The sequence below is a fragment of the Labeo rohita genome, chromosome 13 (genome assembly GCF_022985175.1).
Source record: "Labeo rohita strain BAU-BD-2019 chromosome 13, IGBB_LRoh.1.0, whole genome shotgun sequence".
Lineage (NCBI taxonomy): Eukaryota > Metazoa > Chordata > Actinopteri > Cypriniformes > Cyprinidae > Labeo > Labeo rohita.
Genome location: NC_066881.1, coordinates 957,326 through 979,433, shown reverse-complemented (window position 1 = coordinate 979,433; position 22,108 = coordinate 957,326). Strand labels below are relative to the sequence as shown.

The 22,108-nt window shown below is 37.9% G+C and overlaps 1 protein-coding gene across 1 annotated transcript in view; it reads right to left on the bottom strand.

The window, feature by feature from the left end:
* nrxn1b (neurexin 1b) overlaps positions 1-22,108 on the bottom strand; it is a 164,581-nt gene that overhangs the window by 108,877 nt on the left and 33,596 nt on the right. The window contains 3 exon segments of the mRNA XM_051126038.1: positions 4,452-4,478; positions 12,361-12,564; positions 14,928-15,311. Coding sequence (XP_050981995.1) covers positions 4,452-4,478; positions 12,361-12,564; positions 14,928-15,311 — 615 coding nt within the window.

The following is a 22,108-nucleotide window of genomic DNA, read 5'->3' as shown; positions in this document are numbered from 1 at the left end:
TAAACCATATATTGTCGTGGTCATGTGTTTATAAGTCATGTGTCGTGTTTTGTGATCTTCTGTTTATTCAGCTGCAGCGATAACCATTTCCTGGGTTTCTTATTCAGGCGTATGTGGAGTTTCTGCACGAGAGTGCCCTCTGGCCTTTGGCTGAATATTTACCGCTGATCACAGAACTGTGCTTCACTGAAAGATATGCATGACAATCACAGCTTCTGCCTAATCGCAATTTCGATTTCATTTCGATTTATCGATTATACTAATGTGGTACCTTGATGGTGTTGTTTGTTGCATGCCACCATTCCATGGAAAGAAGCTGTGCATGAGAGGAAGAAGTTAAAATTTGCTGATTTGGCCATCAAGTGCAGAGAAGTCAATGAATTGCATGTGATGACCTGTAATGGAGAAATGTCTTGCTGGGAGGGGAGAAATGTGAAGAAATCACTGACCATTGTCCTACCACCAGGAGATTTTCTGGGCTTAATGGTATCAAATAACTATGAAGGATGGTTGATGACCTGCAGATGGACCAAAGGCAATGGTGCAAGTGCAACAGGTAATAATAATGTCTTAGTCAGCTACCTGTGCATTTCATTTATTCAAAAATGTTAAGTAATTCATGGCAGTGACCCTTTATGGATGACCAAAATTTATGAGAGACCAGTAAACACGATTCCACTAGAAGCCCTGAATCCATACACAGACCATTTGGGTTATAAAACCAGCTCTAATACAATGAGCTAGAGTAGACTGGCTGTATGGAAACTGAACTATAATACTCTTCATCTCACTCTAACAGACTAGTTTTCTAAAAAAAACATATCAGGTGACTATACCACTGCCTAAGCTGTTAAAAACCTGTTGTCATTTTGATAACTTGCATTATATTCTCATTATAAAATACATGACCCAAATACACAGAACAAAAGGAGGAAACTGAAAGAACAGTGTGATCATAGTGTATGATGACTGGTATGAGGTGAGATAACATGGTTACACTCCAAACTAAAGATCATATTTGACTGATTAAACCTTGATTGGTTTTGGTTAATCAGAAAGGCTTGCGAACAAATCATCAGATGCCACCAAGTCAGCTCATCACTCTTTTTACCATCCTTGATTGGCTTCCCCAAAACATCACTCCAAATTCAGCCAGGGTGCATTTCTTAAAAGCAACTATGGCAGCAAGTTCCCGTTGTTACCAATGGAGTTCAATGGAACTAATGACTGCAGTTAGCTAACAATACTTTTGGAAAATGCACCCCAGATCTGAGATCTCACCCAACCAGGCTATCCACGTTCAATAAACAATGAGGGTAAAACTGCTGGCTGATGGTTCATTTAGGTTATGTTCCAAGACAGGGATAAGCAAGTTCAGTCCTAGAGAGCCACTGTCCTGCAGACTTTAGCTCCAACTCTAATTAAACACACCTGAAAGATCAGTTGATCAGATCACTACATGATGATATTGTTAACGTCAGCAAGCAGCTAACATCATCTGATCACATGTTCTCTTGTTGTTTTCACCATAACAAACATAATTACAGCAGCTAAAAAGAACTTTGAGGCAAAAGTCAAATTGCCCAACTGAAGTAAATATGTATCGCCATAATGGTGATAACCTTTGCTCTCGCTATTAATGTTGAAAAAATTTTTAAAATTTCAACAAACCACCATTGTTATGATCAGTGTTTGCTTTAGTTGGGCTCTTGAGTCTTTGTACTTTAATGTTAGATTTTCTTTGTTTTCTATAACATTATGTGAAAACACATTGAGACAATGAAAGCTAAGATCCACTGGGGTCAGATGATGGTGATTGTAACTGTTGTGAGACTGTGTAAATTATTGCTCACAGTGTGTAATACTGCAATGTGAGATTAAAGCAGATGTACAGATATCATATTTTTACGAATTAACAGAAAATGCCAAAAAAAAAAATAAAAAATAAATAAACAAACAAACAAAAATCTTTAAATTGTTGAGTCAATTCGACATAAAGAATCAGCATATGAAACTCAACAGTGCTTACAATCAGCAAAATAATATTTTATGCAGAAATGCATGCTGGGTATCATCATAGTAAAAACTCATTCATGATTCCCAGCATGCATTGCAGTTGATCTGTTGAGTGTTGATGATACAGAATCATCAGTAATGAAATTATTTAGTATGTTTCTCAACTTTATTGCCACCCATCACAAAAAGTAATCTACCTCAATTTAATTTTAAAACACTTCTTTTTGATACCATAAATGTTTGCACTGAAACACTGTTGTAACACAGAAAAGGAATTGATTTAATGAAAGGCAAGAATCAAGAACCCAACTAAAGCAATCACTGATCACAGTAATGGTGGTTTGTTGAAACTTTTTTTTAACATTAATTGATTTAATGCCATTAACATTGACAAATCAACTATTTTTAACATTGATTCAATGGTTTTCCCCTGCTCTCTTGCTATCTGGGACCCAATCTCAGCCTTCAGTAAACCACATAGAGTCCAGTCTTTAACCAGAAACCCCAAAACAGAGCCATAAAAAAGCCAAAACAAAAAAGCCAAAAAAAAAAAAAAAAAAAAGAAAGACATGGCTCAGTTTTGGGTTTCTGGTTAATGACTGGTCTCTGTGTAGTTTACTGAAGGCTGAGATTGGGTATCACTGTTAAAACGTGTTCTGGCTCAGTTCAGGGCTGGTTAAAAAGTTACTATTTGGCTGAGATTTGGGCCAGTTATGGCTCATGTGTGGCTCATGTCTGTAGTCCAGATCTGGGCCACTCAAGGGCTGTAATTCTTTGCTGCACTTGGGCCGAGCGTAACTACTTGCTTGGCCTAGAACTGGGCCAGATGTCAACTGCTATGTGGGTTTATTAGAATGCTAGAGGATAATGTTCTAACAATATTATCGATAAACATTTTTAGAATGTTTTTAGGTATTGTTATCCTAGCTTTTAGCAAAACATTCTGGGAACTAAAATAAAACTTGCTGCTGAAAACATTACCAGAATGTGAAACATTTCCAGCTGGGATCCTTGTAATGTTTTCCTAATGTGGTTGAGATAATGTTCTTCATTAGTTACCATGAAACATTGTGTCAATGTTTTATTAAGAATATTGTCTATTCTTTTACCTAAACAACATCCTCAAATCATCCTCAAAATTATGCAGTTAAAATGTTATAGTGTTTTGTTAACACATAACATTATGACAATTTTTTCTAAAAACATTCTGGTATCTCAGACCTCAGTGATATTGTTATAATGTTTTCCTAATGTGGCTGAGATAATGTTCCTCTTTAGTTACAGTGTGTCCCATAAGGGAGTCATATAGCAAGGGTTGTATTAGTTTAAAAATCATATATCATAAAATAACATCATAAATCATAGCATTTTGCAAGGAACTGTATGAATATATATATGAATATATTTAACATTTGATAATCTGCTCTTGTAATCAATTTTGTATAAAATAGAATAAAAGTTGTTGTTTTACTTCACCACTATTCATTTCATCTAAAAGCCACAGTAAACTGTATGTGTATGTTTTTGGAATTTTACAAAAATGTAGGTAAAGGCACATTTTTCCAATAAGCCTATGTTGACATATAGGGAGAGGGACAAATATGGAGAGAGTACCATCACAGGATGTGTGCTTATGTATGACTAAAGCTTTCTTTTTTACACCAGGGCAACATCAGTCCTGGAGAGCCGATGTCCTGCAGAGTTTAGCTTCAACCCTAATCAAACACACACAAACAAGCTAATCAAGGTCTTCAGAATTACTAGGGCTACAGGCAGTTTTTTTTTTTTTTAGGGCTGGAGATAAACTCTGCAGGATATCGGCACTCCAGGACTGACGTGGCCTATCCCTGTTTTACACTATAACAAAGTCTGTCTGAACGGAGTGTAAATGTTCATTAAATGCAGAATTTCCAGTGGAACCACCACCTTACTTTGTCACTTTGGCATTCTTCACAAATATAGTGCATTTTCCCAGATGTTTAATTGGCCTTATGGGCTCAAAATCTTTAAAGGGGTTATGACATTAGCGATCAAATTTTCTTGGATCCTTTGACGTGTAAGTGGCTGTTGTACTATAAAAATAAATTCGGTTTAAGATTCAGAGCTCAAAAATTCCACCTCAAAAATAAGAGCACTTTATTGCCATAATGAATTGTCTACTTCTTGGAGACGCTGTACCAAAACAACGCGTTTTCTGACAAAGGGAATATGATAATATCTTTTATACTTAAAACATTGTAAGTGCACCTCAAAGATTAAAAAGTAGGGTAACAAAAAAAATGTCAGAAAACAAGTCATAACCCCTTTAAAGGTAATGCTGTAACTGACACAGTTATACATCTTAATGAAAGTCTTTTGTCAAAAAAAAAAAGTCCCATTGCACAGGTAGCAAACATTTAACAATAGTAAACAAAAGATAAGAAAGTGTCACTTACTCGTGGTACAGTTTATCCTGTCACAGTCTAGATGGGGAAGAATAAATGACATGTAAATTCAGCCTTCAAAGTAACATCTGCAGATACTGAAGCACAAAACCCACTTCTCTGGGGACAGACACACAAGAACACCAATGATCCTGATGCTCGTGCATGGCATCACATTCACCAAAATGTCCTGCTTTGTACAAATAATTACTCCTTTATTTTTTAAGCCAATTAAGCAGCATTTATGTGGCATTTTCTACAAATTAGGGTACAAAATAGGGTGCAGAACACTTTTTCTTGTACTTTCATCAAATGGTCAGTGAAAGGATTTTAACCCTTACAAAATGTCAACTTTTTTTTCGATTTATCTAAATATGTACAGTTTTGATTACTAATTGAAATGTATTTGACTATGAATAGAAATGCCAGGGCATCATATCATTGTTCAGGCTGTGACATTGACTAGTAAACTGCCTAGTAATCCACATTTCTTTGCTATTAGCTGCTCACCCAAACTTTTCAGACCATGTTCTTATAAACAAGGTTCTAAGAAAATTTCTACAATTAAAATTCTCTGCAGTGTTTATAGCAAGCATGGTCTGTACCACCTGGGTACATTAAGTTGTATTGGATTTAAGTGGTTCATAAATTAGATGCAGGCTTTTTTGCAATTAAATAAAGTGAATTACTTGAAGAATATTTCTCAACAAGTTTCCACTGAACTCATTATGTCTGTTGTTAGGTAGTGATTTACTGAGATATTTTACCCAAGTTCACCAGAAGCAGGGTCTCAGCCTAGTGTGCCATCAACCTCAGCAGAGAAGGGGCTGCACACAGTCAAAAACCAGAGCTGGCTCATCATGCAAGGAAATGCTCTTACTAAAGTACCACTATAAAACCTTGAAATCATTAAACTTAATATACACTCAAAAAAATATTTCAGCCCTTAACTTAATTCAATTACGTACAAAATTTCCATGCATTTAGATTACGTAGTTTTAATTTAAACAAATCAATTAAACTTAATGTGATTCAAATGCGTCAGTCTTACGTAAATGAAACAGGTAAAGTTGATGAAATAGTTCCCAGTGTTAAACAAACCCTGCTCAGTGTTCATGTGTTTCCACACTACAGAGTGTTCAAGTAGCATTGACACAGTGTTGGAGTTAAGGAGATCATTATGTCATGATTGACCAATAATGATCAACACCTGCTGTTTACAAGCAGAATCACAGAAGGAAAGAAAAACACAAGAATCAGCCACAGCCAAAGATAAAATTAACTTAAATAACTGAAGACATTAAATCTCTGATTAAACAACTCCACAAACAACATAACAGTTTGACTTTATTTCTGTCGTATATCCACAAATATTATTTGAGAACGTCTAAACAGAGGTTTAGATGTTTTATTTTAAAAAATGTTACATTTGACCTCACCATCATGGCGAACAGGGTTTACTTTAGTTGGGCTCTTGACCCTTGACTTTCTTAGTATAGTTTTTTTTTGTTCTTTGGTTGCTGTAGTTGTGTTCGTAGAGCACATTTGTATAGCGCAAAAAAAAAGGGGTCCTTATTAAGTGTTCTTGGTTAATTATTATTGATGTTGCAATCATTGTCAAGTGGCCTGATTTGCTGATATTGTTCAGTGGTTTACCTCTTAGTTTCATTATATTTACAGTAGTTGTATGAACTGTTACTATTACTACTTTAAGATCTGTGGTATTACTTAGACACACACAGACATCAAGAATCAGCATTTGAATCTCAACAATGGTGACATTCAACAGCTGCATGCTGGGAGTCATGGGTGAGATTTGTACTCTGCTGCTACCCAGCATGCAGCTGTTGAATGTCACCATTGTTGAGATTCAAATGCTGATTCTTGATGTCTGTGTGTGTCAAACTGATGCTGTAGATTTCAAGATTTAGTGTATAAGATAAACATCCATAATAGTTGTAAACATTATGAAAACAATAAACTAACCACTGCATGAGATCAGTGCATCATGCCACTGGATGATAATGATTTAACAAACAACAAAAAAAAAAACCAAAAACACCTAATCAGACTTCTTTTTGGCTTTTTTATTTGTTGTAATAAATGTGCTTCATACACATAATTACAACAGCCAAAAAAATTAAAATAAAAAAGTCAAGAGTCCAACTAAAGTAAACCCTGTTCGCCATGATGGTGAGGTCAATTGAAACTTTAAAAATAAAAAAATAAAACATCTAAACCTCTGTTTAGATGTTCTGAAATAATATTTATAGATATATGACAGAAATCAAGTCAATCTGTAATGTTGTTTGTGGAGTTGTTTAATCAGAGATTTAATGTCTTCAGTTATTTAAGTTAATTTTATCTTTGGCTGTGGCTGATTCTTGTGTTTTTCTTTCCTTCTGTGATTCTGCTTGTAAACAGCAGGTGTTGATCATTATTGGTCAATCATGACATAATGATCTCCTTAACTCCAACACTGTGTCAATGCTACTTGAACACTCTGTAGTGTGGAAACACATGAACACTGAGCAGGGTTTGTTTAACACTGGGAACTATTACATCAACTTTACCTGTTTCATTTACGTAAGACTGATGCATTTGAATCACATTAAGTTTAATTGATTTGTTTAAATTAAAACTACATAATCTAAATGCATGGAAATTTTGTACGTAATTGAATTAAGTTAAGGGCTGAAATATTTTTTTGAGTGTAGAGTCAGTAGACTTTGATTTGTAGACTCAAGGCATCAATTACTGCTGCTCATGCAAAAGCCTTCTAAGCAGTGTTAATTTTATTACAATTACAACTAGATGATATTAAAGCAATAAGCCCCAAGAAGTCATGGTTTACAGTAATTTGTAACAGCTAAGGGGTGTTTTTAGGCACAGTGTGAAGCGGATAATAAAAATATTATTCTTCCGCCAAACAATGTAGTTCCTTAGAAGCGGCTGTGCTTGCAACAAAGTGGTCGATCAACACACAAACGTAAACAAAGGTGTATGTTTGTAGAATACTTTACAACAGCTTTGAACACAGCTCAGCCAATCAGAATCAAGGACCAGAACTATCCGTATTATAATAACTTTTTTGTAAATACAAATTATTGTACATTATATATAAAGAGAGCATCTCAAAGGTTTAACAGTGGTTTACTAACAGCGGTAAAACTGGCAGTATAATATCTGTTCTAATATAAGCTGCACTGTAAAAAAAAAATGTAATTCTACGGAAAATAACTGTGATTTTTTCAGGTTGTTTTCTTTTATTTTTAATTGCAGTCAAAACTCTGTAAAACTATCTCTAAATTAGAAACTTGGCTGTTATTTTAAGTATTATGACATTAATGACAAATTACAGTAATTCACATTTTTATACAGAACAACTGCTCTTTTTGTATACAGTATGTTTTCTGTTTTGTTTAAATTACAAACAAATAATGTAAAATTACAAAAAAAATCTGTAATTAATACAATAACAAATCCGTTAGATGATAAAACGGTCAAATGACTGGCAGTAAAGTAAAATCTCCTTATTTAAATAAGCTGACAAACACTGTTATTTTACAGGTATTTCCTGAATTTAATGATCAAGCACCTTGACTGTAAAACAAAAGGCAAAAAAAACGGTCAAATGACTGGCAGCACAGGGTGCCAAAAAAAAACTTAAAATTAAAGTAAAATGTCTTTATATAAATAAGTTAACAACACTGTTAATTTACAGGTATTTCCTAAATTATTACAAACAAACACCTTCACTGTGAAATTAACTAATTAATTAATTAAACATCACATGGCTGACAGCAACAGAACATGAAACAAACATCTCTCCAGATCTCAGCATCTAGTCTGACTTTATTTCTTTCATACAAAACTTCTTATTGAGAGGTTTAGATGTTAATGTTTTTATTTAAAATAAAGTTTGAAGTCACCATTGGGGAGATAAGCATTTGCTTTAGTTGGGCTCTTGACCCTTAACATTATAACTTCAGGTTTTCTTTGGATGCTGTAACTATGTGTTTCTAAAGCACATTTGTTAGAGCAAAAGCCTACAGAGGAAAACTGTTCAGACAAAGCTGGTAACTAACTATTCATGGGTAACTTTTTATTGATCATATTAACCAGGCTCACTGAACGCATCAAGAATATTATTGCTGAATATGTTGGCTGTAAGTTTTGCAATTTTACAGCAGTTTTATGATGTTGTGACAATCAATTTTTTTTAAATTATTATTATTATTATTTCTTTTTATAAATTAAGTGCATTAAACTGAGACTTTTTGTGCACACAAACATCAAGAATAAGCACATGGATCTCAACAATGGTGACAATCAACAAAAAGCTTGTTTTGTGATGATCAGGGCTTGAATATTTTGTCAGTTGTCACCATTGTTGAGATTCATATCCATATTCTTGACTAAATAAGTTTCTCAAAAAAAAGTTACTCATTAACTAGCTCCGATATTTGATTTTTGCTGAGGTCAGTGAATCAAGCCTTTCCATATGATGACAAGGTCATGCATAGTACAAAACCAAGTTTGTCTGATCAGACACTAGCTTGTTGGTTTTTCTAAAACAAATGTGCTTTAGAAATGCACCACTACAGAAAAAGAGAAAAGGCTATTAAGAAAATCAAGAGCACAACTAAAGCAAATGCTTATCTCCACAACGGTGACTTCAAACTTTACTAATTTCAATTAAACACCAACATCTAAACCTCAGTTAATTCTCAATAAGAAGTTTTGTATAAAAGGAACAAAGTCAGACTGGTTCGTATTAAGTGAAGATGCTGAGATGTAGACACATCTGTTAGTGTTTAATGTTCTTGTGTTCTAGCACACCTAGGAACCTTGGTTTGCTATTTGATGGTAATCTTTCCTCTGAAAACCACATCTCTAGTATTTGCAAAACTGCATTTTTCCATCTCAAAAATCTATCTAAACTACGACCTATGCTATCAATGTCAAATGCTGAAACATTAATTCATGCATTTATGACCTCACGGTTAGATTATTGTAATGCTTTATTGGTGGTTGTTCTGCTTGCTTAATAAGCAAACTCCAGCTGGTCCAAAATGCAGCAGCTAGAGTTCTTACTAGAACCAAAAAGTATGATCATATTAGCCCGGTTCTGTCTACACTGCACTGGCTCCCTATTAAACATAGTGTAGATTTTAAAATCTTGCTAATCACTTACAAAGCCCTGAATGGTTTAGCTCCTCAGTACCTGAGCGAGCTCCTATCACATTATAGTCCCTCACGTCCGCTGCGTTCTCAAAACTCTGGCAATTTGATAATACCGAGAATATCAAAATCAACCGCGGGCGGGAGATCATTTTCTTATCTAGCGCCCAAACTCTGGAACAATCTACCCTACAATGTTCGGGACGCGGACACACTCTGTCAGTTTAAATCTAGATTAAAGACCCATCTCTTTAACCTTGCTTACACATAACAAATCAACATATTCTTATAATTCAAATAGGCTGCACTAATTAGGTCAACCGGAACCGGGAACACTTCCCATAACACCCGATGTACTCGGTGCATCGTCAGAAGAATGGCATCTACGCTAATATTAGTCTGTTTCTCTCTTATTCCGAGGTCACATTAACCACCAGATCCAGTCCGTATCCAGATCAGATGGTCACTGCAGTCCCCCGGATCCAGTCCGAACCCAGCCCAGACGGTGGATCAGCACCTAGAGACGACCTCTACAGCCCTGAATGTCAGTGGAGTCCACATCAACTAGATGAGCCCCAGAGACGGATCCACAGTGAAGACCACATCACCTAGACGGCTGTCGGCACAAGATCACGGGAAATTTGGCCAGAGGAGAACTGGCCCCCCGACTGAGCCTGGTTTCTCCCAAGGTTTTTTTCTCCATTTGTCACCGATGGAGTTTTGGTTCCTTGCCGCTGTCGCCTCTGGCTTGCTTAGTTGGGGACACTTTCTCTTAACACAATATTGCATTTTATTTTATTGTTTTTGATTAACTACCTTTACCTTAAAAGTGAGTGTTTACTGTTGCCTTTGGCATTGTTGATGTACTGTTTCCTATTAAAGGCGGTATATTTAATTCCTACCGTTAAAAGCGGTATATAAATAAAGGTGATTTGACTTGACTTGACTTGACTTGTGGGATTTAAAGTGTTTCTGTTGTCTGATTTTAGTGGGTTACCTTTGTGCTGATGAGTAGAGCATGTGCTTTAGTCCAGGAGAAGACAATAAACTGTTGATGTTATGCTGCATGTCATTTAGTTTAAAGGCTGTAGTTGTTGATGCAGTAATAGTTAGTTTTTGTGTGTGTATTATTGCTGGCTAGTGGTTAACTGCAAAAAAAAACTTAGTTTAACAGAGAATGTTTCATAACTCATTTGATAATCCAGACAATACCTGTAAAACAATTTTATAAAAGAAAAAAATATTCAAGAAAATTTAGGATATTTGATCTTAATTTTACAGTTTTTCTTTGGAAGCTGCTTCTGCCAGTCATTGACAGTTTTTTAAAAAACGGTCTTTAACCATTATTTTAATTAATGGTAAACGTTTGGCACCCTGTGCTGCCATGCATTTCACTGTTTTTTTACGTTTAAATTTTTTACAGTGTGAATCAAAAGTAGCTTAAACCAAATACATTAAACTTAAAAAAAAATGTATTTAATTATTTTCATTACTATTGTTACTATAAGGTTATTATGTCAACCATCAGGGTTTAAATGGCTCCTGTGTTCAGTAAAAACACACAGAATATAATATAGGGCTGAAATACACTACATGACTTTTGCCCAGATTTTTTTCTCTGATTTACAGTCTGGAGAAGTTGATGGTAATTGTCAGAGCCAGTCTGCAGATTTGAGTTTATAGAAAAATGCATAGAGTATGATAGTCTCAAACTCCAAAATTTAGCTTTAGATTATGAATCCAGTCAGAGTATATCAAACGCGTTCGATATTTTGAGGCAAAACACAATTAATTTGTCACGCATCTCCAGCAACAAGGTGCACGTCTGTTGTAACTTGAACGATTTTAAAGTCTGGGAGTGTATGATCCTCAGTTGTTTAGTGTATTATAGCCAGTTTTTCTTCTGGGACTGTCTAGAAAGTCAGTAAGTGTATGATGCCCAATGTTTTAAAATCTGTCCAGTTTTGTGGTGTATTCCAATCTTTAGGTCGTTCACATACGTATTTAAATACAGTTACTCACAAATGTTGTGCCTTGCCTGTTATATTTAACACATGGCAGCTGACTAAAACTTAATATATATTTATGTGTTTGTCATATGCCAGTGGCTCTGCTGAACTACACTGTCGTCCAGGAGAGCCTAATCCTATTCCTGGAGATTAACCGTTTTGCATCTGCTCCTGGAGATCTTAATTAGCTGGTGGAGCTGAACTTTGCAGCAATGTAGATCTCCAGGAACAGGATCAGGCACCCCTGCTGTAGTCTGACATGCACCCCTTGACCAGCCTGCAAATGTAGGTCACAGTCTAGAGGAGCAGTATAAAGCCTTTAGACATGGTAAAAATCTGTGGATAACTAAAGTGCTCAGCTTTCCCCTGCGAATGTATACTCAAAGTGAAACTGAGAGGGCAAAGAGTGTTCATGCTATGAGAAATGGCTGCTTTTTAGATGGGAAGGGCAACAAAGAAGGCTGTTACACAACAAAGAGCATTCCCCTTTAACACAGAGCACAGCTGAGGTATTTGAGTGTGTACAGAGAGCTGCAGACTCGGAGCATTGAAGGGCTCTGAGCATGTCCACCATAAAAACAACAATGTTGTGAATGTTGTGAAGAGAGGTTTTAGTGCATGATAGCACAGATAACAAAAAAGGTCTTGTTTAAAGTTAGGTTATGTATGAACAAAGTTTAAGTACATTTGGTCACAAAGGTGTGACAGAACGTGTTTAGCACTGATACCTGGATTAACCGTGAGCCGGACGCGACTTGTATCCAGCTCCAGACGCAGGGTGTCTGCAGAGTCTCGAGAAGTGGTTGCCATGAGAACACCATATGCCCGCTGTGATCGGAAGCGTAGCGAAATGTCTTCAGCCTCTGTATGCATAGCTACAGATAACTGGACCTTCATGAACTTACTGCCGTCGTAACTGAGGATGGTGGCATCTGCAGATGAGAGTCAAAGATGATACTGTAATATCATTAATCAAGTCTTTTATATATATAAAGTTCCTGCTTCTTTTAAAATACATTTTCAGCTAAAAGCACATTTATCAGTCCACAGTGTAAGTGGAAATGCACTTACACTGTGATACAAAATGATACAACACATTCACAGCCAGCACAATCATTCGCTGTTTTATTTATTGATATGAGAAGTAAAACCGACACCCAGGGGTCTCCACCCCTACTCCTGAAGATCTACCTTCCAGCACATTGTAGTTCCATCCCTGCTTCACCTGCATATAATTTTCAACTAACCCTGAATATCATGATTAGCTGGTTTCAGGAGTGTTTGAGCGGGGTTTTAACTTTAGGGTTGGTAGCTCTCCAGGAACAGAGTTGGCTACAATACACATAAAATGAAGATGAACAGGAGTAGTTTTCAGGACATACACTGATCAACCACAGCATTAATACCACCTGCCAAATATCGTGTAGGTCCCCCTCATGCTGCCAAAACAGCTCTGATGTGTAAAGGCATGGACTCCACTAGATCTCTGATTGTGTCCTGTGGTATCGGCCACCAAGACAATAGCAGCAGATCCTTTAAGTACTGCAGTTTTGGAGGTGGGGCCTCCATGGATTGGATTTGTTGGTCATGCACATGTCATAAATGCTCAATCAGATTGAGGCCAAGGTTACACTTTGAACTCTTTGGGCCTATTTACAATATTACCAATTCTTCATTTTCTTTATTTTCTTTATTTGAATAGCTGTCCAGGCACAAAACAGATGATGTTTAAACCCTTCAACATGCATTTGAGATGCACTGCAATCCAATCACACACACCACTTCAGGTGGTGGTTTGAGACGCATTTCAGGTGCAACTGGACAAGAGTACATGTATGTGGTTGAAGAAGCTACATGTGCGAATTTTACTCTTCCCAAAACTGCAAATAATAAAGGTATGAGAGCATGTTAGACTGTACACTGACTCCTGGTAGCCAGATACCACAACACACAACTCCACAGATATGGCCTGTCAGAAAAGTGCATCTCTCTTTAGCAAACGTGCAATGTCACAAATTCTGTCCGTGGTTATCCATCTGCTCACCACCAGGGGTCACCTTGGCATTCTATTGACTCTTACACTACATAGACTGTTACACATCACCCTGGACTACACTTCCCATGTTCCATTGCACGGATTGCACTTTCACCTGCAGCCAATCGGACACACTATAAACAAACGAGGCCCTAACCATCATTCATGGCCGAGTATTGTTTAGCCACTCCGAGTTTACCTAGTCTAGTTTAGTCCTGTTCCTTGCCTGTTACCTGTTCCTTGATTCTAGTCTGTTTACCTTGTTTGTCTGCTGCGAGCCCTGGAATTATTGCCTGCCTTGGATTATCTCTTTGTCTTGCCGTTTTGGACTCGACGGTTTTTATCCTCGTCTGGACTCTAGCCTGTCTTGTGGACACCCGTTTGCCTTGCCAACTAGATTACGTCCGCCATCGATCAACCCTCACCTGTTTAATGGACTACTCGTGTCTTGCCATCAATATACCCGATTGGTGGTGTTTGACCCTGCCTGTGTATGAGCATGTCTCTGAATAAAAGCCTGCATTTGGATACGCTCGCTCGTATTTGCTTCGTAACATGAAAACTGACACAAACAATGCACACAAATGGGCACACCGGTTTATGCAGCCCCACATACAATCAACTGTGATGCACTGTGTGTTTTGACAACTTTTTATCATGGGCAGCATTAAGTTTGCATTAAGCAGTCCGAGCTACAGTAGCTCTTCTGTGTGATCGGACCAGACATACTAGTCTTCACTCCTCATGAGCCTTGCGTACCCATGACTCTGATGCCAGTTCATTGATTATCCTTCCTTGCACCACTTTTGGTAGGTACTAACCACTGTATCTTATGAATACCCCACAAGACTTGACATTTTGGGACTGCTCTGATCCAGTTGTCTAGCCATCACTATTTGTCAAAGTCAAATTCACTCAGATTTTCACTTGCCCGTTTTTCCTGTTTTCAACTAATGGAATTCATCTGTAAGTGATTTAAATGTTGTGGATGATCTGTGTAGGTCTGTGAAGTCTTCAGTGTACTGAAGACCTCTGTAATGTTTATAATCAGTTCACAGAAATACAGAAATGACCAGGGTGGGCGTCCCATTATTTCACAGTACAGTACATTAGATAAATAGAAGTCACTGCTTTCCATGCAAATGTTAGGTAATGTAAATTATAAGCATTTTTATCAAAAAATAATTTTTTATCAAAAAAGAAAACATTTGCATTTACCAGTATGTCTCGATAAACATCTAAAACAAGTATCAGCCTCACCTCTCTCACAGGAGCGACCAAGATTGCCCGTCCCGGAGCAGTCACACACATAACGGTTCCACCCTTCCCTGCAGATCCCATTGTTTTGGCAGGGGTTACTGAGACACTGCTTGGGAGCCTCTTTACTGCAGGAGGGCTTCACGCCTGCTGCTTTCTGCCCCTCAGCTATGCGGCGGATATCTTTGCTCTGACCACTGATGAAGAAGTCACGGATGCAGCCTACGTAACCATAGTTGAGCAGAGCAGTCCACACCTCAGTAGGAAACACTGTATCAGCTTTATTTTCAGGCAGTCCTCCTAAATACAGGTTATCATCCAGGTCAAGAATCTCGCTGTTTCCTGGGGCTTGGTATGGTGTGCGAAGTGTGTTGATAGAGATGGTACCTGGAATTCAACAATAAAAAAGAGATTTGTGTATTAGGGAATAATTTAAAGTACAAATAAGACACCTGGTTACACTTCTTCTAAATGAATGAATTCATGGTTGTAACACATTATAATATACAAATCTATTCTTGGGCAAATTTTAAAATTAGGGTTAATGTGTTTAACACCAAATAAATAAATAAATAAATAAATAAATTTGAAATGTATCACTACAAGGGAATAGGCCTACAGGTTACACAACACCACCTCATGGTGTCAAAATCATAGACTGAAATTACATGAAATATACATTTATACGTTAAACATGCTGTATGCTTTTACAGCTTGCACTTGCATGCCAAAGAGGAAATTCACACCTTCATGATTATGTGTAACTAGACTATTGTGAAGCATTATTGAGTGGATGTGCCACTGGTTTATTAAACAAACTTAGGGATGCTCCTATTGACCGCTCGCTGCATGGCTAAAGATAAAATATGCTATACATACTTGTTAACTCGGGGTGCGTGACGGCACATGCAACCACATGTACACATTTCGCTGAGCTACCAAAATGACCAAAGCAAAAAGAAATATTGTGTGGGACCATTTTGACAGAAAGACCAATAAAGTTACTGGCAAAATATGCTACACTGTGTTAAAATACAGCAGTAGTACAAATACAATGCATTATCACTTGCAAAACAAACATCCACAAGTGTCGTGTTACAACAAACTTTGCATTCCATGTTATCAGGGAGAAAATGCAATGCACAGCGACCTAAGAAGATAATTGAGAGAATCTGTTCAATGGTAATAAAATATATTTTGCCCATCAGTGTCATCAGTGGTGAAGGTTTTCAAGAGCTAATGGACTATATTGAGCCCAACTATGAAATCCCTTTAAGATACACTATTACCCATAGAATTTAAGCCTGTTTTGATGAGAGAAAAAATGGCCCTTAAGACTGACTGCTGGACAGGACTCACAATGTAGAGTAATATAACAATAATGTGCCACTACATCGATAAGGACTGGCAAGTTAATTCAGCTGTCGTAGTAACACAGAGTATGCCAAGCAGAGACACAACTGAGAACCTCAGAGCTAAACTAATTATTGCAGTGGAGACTTGGGGACTTACTGGGAAAGTATCTGCATATGTTTATGACAGTGCTCGCAACACCGTAGATGCAAATTCTCCAGGATATCCTTTATAGCTCACTGTAAATGATGTGTTTAATGTATTTGTGCATTGGGTTATTGTTGCAGCTGGCCAGCTTATCAGCTATTTCAACCACAGCACCCCTGCTTGCAAGGCAACAAATGAAACTTACGAAACACTAGCTCATTCAATCATGTAAAACAAGATGTAACTCGGTGTGACATCGAAAGACATCTTGAACAAATTTAGGCTGTTACAGCTGTTCTGTCTGAATGAATGGTAAAAAAAAAAAAAGATTTGCAAGATGCCAGAACCCTCGAGATGGCAGGTAATGGCAGATCGTGCTATTGTTGGAAACTTTAAAATGTGCAACCATCGTAATGTCAGCAGAAAAAAAATAATTAATTAAATTTCCAACATCTAACTCAATCAATTCCTGAATACGCAGCTGATGAGAGCTGAGGATGACGACCACAGAGAGACAGCGTTCAAGGTGAAGGTTTGTCAGTACTTATGTGACCACATCATTTTGCATTGTACTGTATATATGATAGAAATAATTCTTAGCCTATATAGTTATATTGAGTTATTACTTCTATAGCAACACAGCCAAAGCAATGCCATGGTGTTGCTCCTGGGAGATGACTAGAGCACCCCTCAACAAGCCACTGATTATCCAGAAGCAGAGGTAGACATCTATATGGAAGACTGTGCTAGTTCTTCAAGAATTCTGGAAGGATTCAGTGTTTCATTTTGTCATCTTAATTCACTAATTATTTCCACAATAATGCATCGTACCGTGGTGGGTATATCGTGGTATGGGAAACATACCCCAGAGTGGCTGGAATGACTCTGCTTTAAAAACATTTTAAAGAGAAGTACTAAATATCAGAACTCTAAGCCGAACTAGCCTGCAGAGATAATTCGACACAAGTTTTTTACTTTGTCAATCCATATTGACAACCTGATTTTAAATTTACTAAGTTCAAGAGCATGCCACAAACCCCAGTAAGAGGAGACATCCTGCTCCCTAAACTATAATACACTTGTCAGAGGATACAGGACTCGAGAAAAGAGAGTGAGACTGAACTGAATTTCTTTTGCTATATATAATTTTACATTTCATACATTATTTTACATTTACATTAGGGATGGGACCGGTGCATCAGCATGAAAGTTAAACAATGTGATGCATCGTTTTGGCATTTCAAAGTTGGCATTTGTATCATGATGCATCATTTCTAATATGCTGTATTTGCATCAGTAAAACCTGATTTATCTATATATTATTTATAGATGCACTATACTTTTATTATTCAGAAAGAGACCAATAATTTGTGACCAGTATTTTATCTGTAGATTGATTTCTCCTCAAGCACATTCTCTCATCACCACTGCTGCTAAGAGACTATGACATATCACAACACTACATGGCAGATGTAGAGGTGCATTTTCCACCAAATAATTACAATGAACCAAAAAAATAAAAGCAAAAGATATGTACTAGAGATGTTATTGAATAATAAATCTGTATTCGGAAAGGCACAGAAAACGAATAGCGTGTTCTATGCAGTCACTAAAGGGACATGGTTAGTCGCTTGCTAGCGGTAGCCTGTTACATTACAGTACATCAAATTTCACTTACCACATAAAGAGAGTAAGTAGAGATGACTGATAGGCTGATGGCAAATCAATTGTGGATCCAGCACCACTGACAAACATCTAATCTTGTTAAATGTGTGGTAAGTGTTGACGCCCTGCAGTATACACGGAGTATGTGTGACCATATGTAATTGCATTGCATCATATATTTTTTCCAACGTAGCGTATTGGATTGAATCGCATTGTGTTGAAATTGAATCAGACTGCACTTCATCGTAATAGGGGTGAATCGTATTGCATCGATAGTTGCTTCATATGTATCTTTAATTTATTGTATCACTATGCATCGAGATGTGTATCGCATCGGCCTCAGTTATGGAGATGCACATCCTTAATTTACATACATTTTGTCACATTTCAGAATATACAGTAATGTCAGTTCGGTTTTTAATTTGTTTTATGTTTTTTTCTTTAAAAAAAAAAAGAACCGCTCAATACCAATCAATAAGCAGAACTGCTCAGAGTAGAAATACCATTAAAACCTTAACGATACATATCTCTGTTGTTGGCAGTCCACCATGAAATTCTCAAATTGTCTGAAGAACATCTTGCTTATCGTGGATTGACATTAGGGGCTGAGCTGGTGATCTAGGAACTGCATAGAGGTTTGACGGAACAAGCACTTCACCTTGAGGTTGGCATTTCCTTTATCCTGTCTAACACCAGTGTGACGTGATGATACGAGGATGTCATCGATGTACACCAGGACAAAACTCATTAATGAAACCTTGGAATACCTAGTTTTGCAAATGAGTCAGTGCCGGAGAACTAAAGCGAATGTGAAGAAAATGAAGACAGCACAGACAGAACGCTGTTCTAATGTAACATGATCTAACCCAAGCATTCAAATATGCGAATATTATCATAACAACATGAGCCGCTTAAAAGAATAAAGTTATCAACATAGCAAGAGCTGCTTTGTTTATGTTTTGTAAATCTGTGTTTATTTTGTATATTTTTGTTTCGATTTCTCCTTTGAATGACAAATATGCACTATTAATATAATGCACTTATACAGACAATGTTCTCACGCAGACACAGAAAGAATTTTAGTTTGCAGTTGGCTGTAGTCTGTGTGGTGTGTTCAAGCACAGCTATTTGTCCAGACGCTGCTGACGCGAGGCGACAACATCATTGGATTTAATCGCTGCTAATTTTTTGAAGTTGGCTTGGTGTGTCCCGGCCTAGAGGTTACGAAGGTGGTCTTCCACACCTCTGAAGCACCTCACCACATATTCCTCAATAGCTTTCTACTCTGGCAGGGAAAGTGGATAAACTGGCACTGGCTCACCAGGCAGGAGGTTGATCGTGCAGTCCCGAGATCTGTGTGGTGGTAAATGGGAGGATCATCTGGGGCAGATTACATGGGTGTAGCAAGGGAAATAACCACAGACAGTTGACCTAGTAGACTCTTGATGGTGGTGGAGTTTATAACCAATGGTGGAATTTCAGGTGACTTGGGAAGGAGAAAACCTCCTGAGGACCAAGAAAGGACAGGTGAGTCTGTTACAAACCATGGGTGAAACTAAGAAGATGTTAAGCAGAGGATTTTTTAAGACAGCATTTAGAATTGTGAATAAAGACTTTGTTCTTCTTCTCCATCATTGTTTGCCTTGTTACAGCCAGTGCAATGTAACAAATGACCAAGCCTCCATAATGGATATTTTGGTTTGCTTTCTCTGCCTGAGTTGCCACCCGGCCTCCCTCTCCCACCTCCTCTTCTAGAATCTGCCTGCTCCTCCACTGTCTTCTGTCAGTCCCTTGGCTCATCCTCAGTCTGCTCCACCCTGCAGATCTGCTTCAGGCCTTCTGGTCACTAGCTCCACATAGGCCCGAGAATCCCGTTTTGTCCTCAGTCGCTCTGGCTATGTCGCGATCTTCTGGGTCCCCATCTTCGCCTCAGTTGCATGAGCCATCAGCTCAGCCTTGGCCCTCCAGACCTATGGTGTTACTCTGGCTCTTCAGCTCTCCGTCTCAGCCCTGGGCTCCAATTCCATTGCCTCTGTCTCTGTCAGTTGGCCCCCTGGTGGCCAGCCCTACCAGCCTTTACCATGGCTCCTCCCTTCCTCAAATCCACCGTGGGCCTCCATCCTGACTGGATTCTGGCTCCCCGCCTGTCTCCTCCCACCATCTTTACGGCCCTGCTTTCTCCTGGCATCCCCTTTTTTTGATTCCTGCTTATTCCCCTGCACCACGTCTTCCACCAGAGCCCTGACCGTCCCTCCTCAGTTGGTCAGTTATGGTGCAAGGACATACCTTCTCTGGGAGGAGGAGCTAATTTAACATGTATAGTTTGTTTTTGTTTAATTTTCAGTCTGTTCCCTGTTCTTGTTTATCTGATTTCTGACTGCTAGTTTGTTTCTATAGTGTATGGGACATGCAATTTTCTTATAGTTAGTCCACAAGTTTCTTTCTTGTTGAACTTGTGTACTCACGACTCAGAAGTCCATGAATTCCTTTTGTTTCTTTGTTTATTTTCAACATCAAACGTTCAACACTTCTTACAGTATTCCTGCATAAATCCACCTGGGTTACAACAACTTGTCTGCTGTATCTTGACGAACTATAATTCCAGTTAGGACTGTTTTTGATTACGGTCAAAAGCTTGTGTTCTCCAAAAACTTGCGCATCTTAATAAATTCTCACGTGCGTCAATAATCATGCAACTACGTGAACTACAGAATGACATCACTAGACATGCTCAGTAAAAAACTAATATGAGCTGAAAAATATACAGCATAATACAACACAAATTATGATAATCATAAATTAATGTTTAAATAATGAATTACCAAATATGGCTCTTACATATAGTTTCCTATTACTCCCTCATTTGTTCCCATAGTTACTCATTAGTTCCTGATGTGAATATTATCTGCATATTTAAGCTCTGAGTTTCTTCTGTTTATTGTTTGGTCATGTTTCAGTTTATGTGGTTGGTATTTCTCCCATGTTTCCCTGGATATCTCCAGGGAACTTTTTTTTGTACTCCATCACATGTCTCATTACAGCCACCACAATGTAACAATATTCAGAAGTTTTTTTTGTTTGTTTTTTTAACACACCCATTTCAGATTTTTTAGCCACCGTAGTATATGGTACTAGAAAGGGGCACAGCTATAAATGAAGTTAAAGGCGTACTCAGTAATTGTGCAGTGGTGGTGGTCCTTCAGGACAGGACTGAGAAACACTGGCTTTGGGAAATCTGGATCAAGATAAGATGAGATAAACATGTAGTGGAGAGTGGAGGACATGGATTGGGTCTAAGGGGTATAAGATGATTTTTTGTGCCTGTGTGATAATCCATCAAAGTCATCCTGAAGTGTGGGACGCTGCTTGACTCCCATGCTTGATTTTCATGGGTCTGTGTGTTAAATGTTTTCATCTGTTTCAGCTGTATACTGAGATTGCCAAAACAGGCTAAATGCAATACTGCAAAACGCTCTCAATTATAGAAAAGAAGCATCATGGTAGAAAAGAAGCATCACTTTCTGGTTCACACCAAAGGCCCTCACCATACCAAGAAAATGTAGTCACTTTTGGACCCTAGTACATTTTCATACCAATTTATTGGCAATGTGTATGCTCAAATACCAGGGGTAGCCAGCCCTGCTCCTGGAGGACAACCTTCTTGCAGACTTCAGTTCAAACACTGCTTCAACACACCTGCCTGGAAGTTATCCTTTACATATTGATTAGCTGGTTCTGGTGTATTTGATTTAGGTTAAGCTGAACTCTACAGGAAGGTAGTCCTCAAGGAGCATAGTTAGCTACTGGCTTGATCTGTAGCTGATAAAATATGATTTCACTGTTCAACCACATGTCTCCCAGGAGATAAGATAGAATATCATGCACGGTTGTCTTAGCACTTCCCCGTGCCCACTGTTTTTATGTAAAGCAAGTTTCCATAGAGTCCCCAGCTGCTAATTATTCCTATGTGAGGTCACTGCCCCTGTGGCAGTCATATCTCACTCACAGTGTGAAGCCAA